At 37.5% G+C, this 1417-nt stretch overlaps 1 protein-coding gene across 1 annotated transcript in view; it reads right to left on the reverse strand.

Annotated features, from left to right (window-relative positions):
- The window catches only part of LOC107734170 (neuronal pentraxin-2-like), a 7655-nt gene extending 6749 nt beyond the window's left edge, over positions 1-906 (reverse strand). Inside the window, exon 1 of the mRNA XM_016546044.1 lies at positions 310-906. Within this exon, the coding sequence (XP_016401530.1) occupies positions 310-723 (414 nt within the window). The 5' untranslated portion in view covers positions 724-906. The remainder of the gene's footprint in view (positions 1-309) is intronic.
- Positions 907-1417: the final 511 nt, after the last annotated feature.

A 1417-nucleotide genomic window follows, 5' to 3' on the forward strand; every position in this document is an offset into this window, starting at 1 on the left:
ATATTGTATTAGAGTTAGCGTTCGTTCCATCATTTCACACATTCAGATTAACACCTGACATTTAAGTGGCACTGACACATTCCAGACATTTTGTCGCTTGGGGCATCGTAAGTAACTTTGGCATTTGTTGTTAAGGGATAGAGACGTACTAACTAATGAGATAATCCCTCTAAATCTTCAACGCCTCCACATAATTACCAAAATAGTCGTGGCAGAGAAACTTCCGGCACACATGTGATTTTAGTCATTTAATCTGCGTATTTATTCAGAACATGACAAAACCTATACAGCTAAAATAAAACCTCTTACCTCTAGATTTTCCAGTCGATCTTTCAGACTCTGCATGGTTTTTCCAAGAACGTCAATGGTGTCATTTGGATCTTTAGGCACATCATCCATTGTGTCTTTATTCATTTTCCTAAATGTTTCGGAGTCAGACTCGCACCGTGACAGTTTAGACGTCAGCTCTTTAATCGTTCCCAACTGATTAACAATTGTCTCCTTCTGTTGTAAGATGGTCTCGCGAAGTTGCATGACGGTGTTTCTCAGTTCCTCCTCCTGGACCGATGCGCTTTGAACAGGCAGAGACTGCACGGGGCAACTATCCTTGTCAATGGGGACTGCAGTACATAGAAAGCGCTCACCTTTTTCATTCTGTCCATAGACAACTTTTACACACGTCAGTGCATAGATGCATATGAGTCCGGCGAGCAGATGAAGCATTTTGGTGCGATGTAATAAAGGCGCGCGGAGATGTTCAATAATATGTATGCCAAAGTAATACTGTGTTTAATCGCAAAAATTATCTTAAACTACACATACCGAGTAAAACATTTTAATTCGTGGATATTAGTTATGATACCCTGCCCTTGAACACCTGACGCTAGTAGCGCTGCTGTGCTTACAAGTGCGACACAGTCAACAAATGAACGTCAGTGATTGGATGAATCTGATTGGATGTAGTATTAACGTCACTGGCCCTTAGAGTAGCTGTAAAATAAAGTTCCTCAAAAAAAAAAACCAAGCAGCCTTAATCCAACACTTTAGCAAGAGAGTATTTTAACACCTATCGCTTTGGGTCTGTGATTCTGGGATTTTATTTATAGCAGGTGGCACATTTTGTTTAAATGGCTGTATACATTGAGATAGCATGCTCATATAAATTTGTTATAGTTAAATGTTCAATTTTAAAACTTATTCTTAAAAAAAAAATTTCCAATGACAAAAAATGTCATTGTTATCCAACGACATAGTCCGTTAGGGACAAAATCACTAGATCTCTAGGTTAAATGTTTTTTGAATGACACAGGTAAGTAAATAGCTACAAATATTTTTAAGAAATTCAATTGTTGATAATTAATGGAAATGCAATACACAAACAAACAAACAAATTAATTAATACGGTCAAAAAAGCTGT

The sequence above is a fragment of the Sinocyclocheilus rhinocerous genome, unplaced genomic scaffold (assembly GCF_001515625.1).
Source record: "Sinocyclocheilus rhinocerous isolate Xijiao unplaced genomic scaffold, SAMN03320098_v1.1 scaffold820, whole genome shotgun sequence".
Classification (NCBI taxonomy): domain Eukaryota; kingdom Metazoa; phylum Chordata; class Actinopteri; order Cypriniformes; family Cyprinidae; genus Sinocyclocheilus; species Sinocyclocheilus rhinocerous.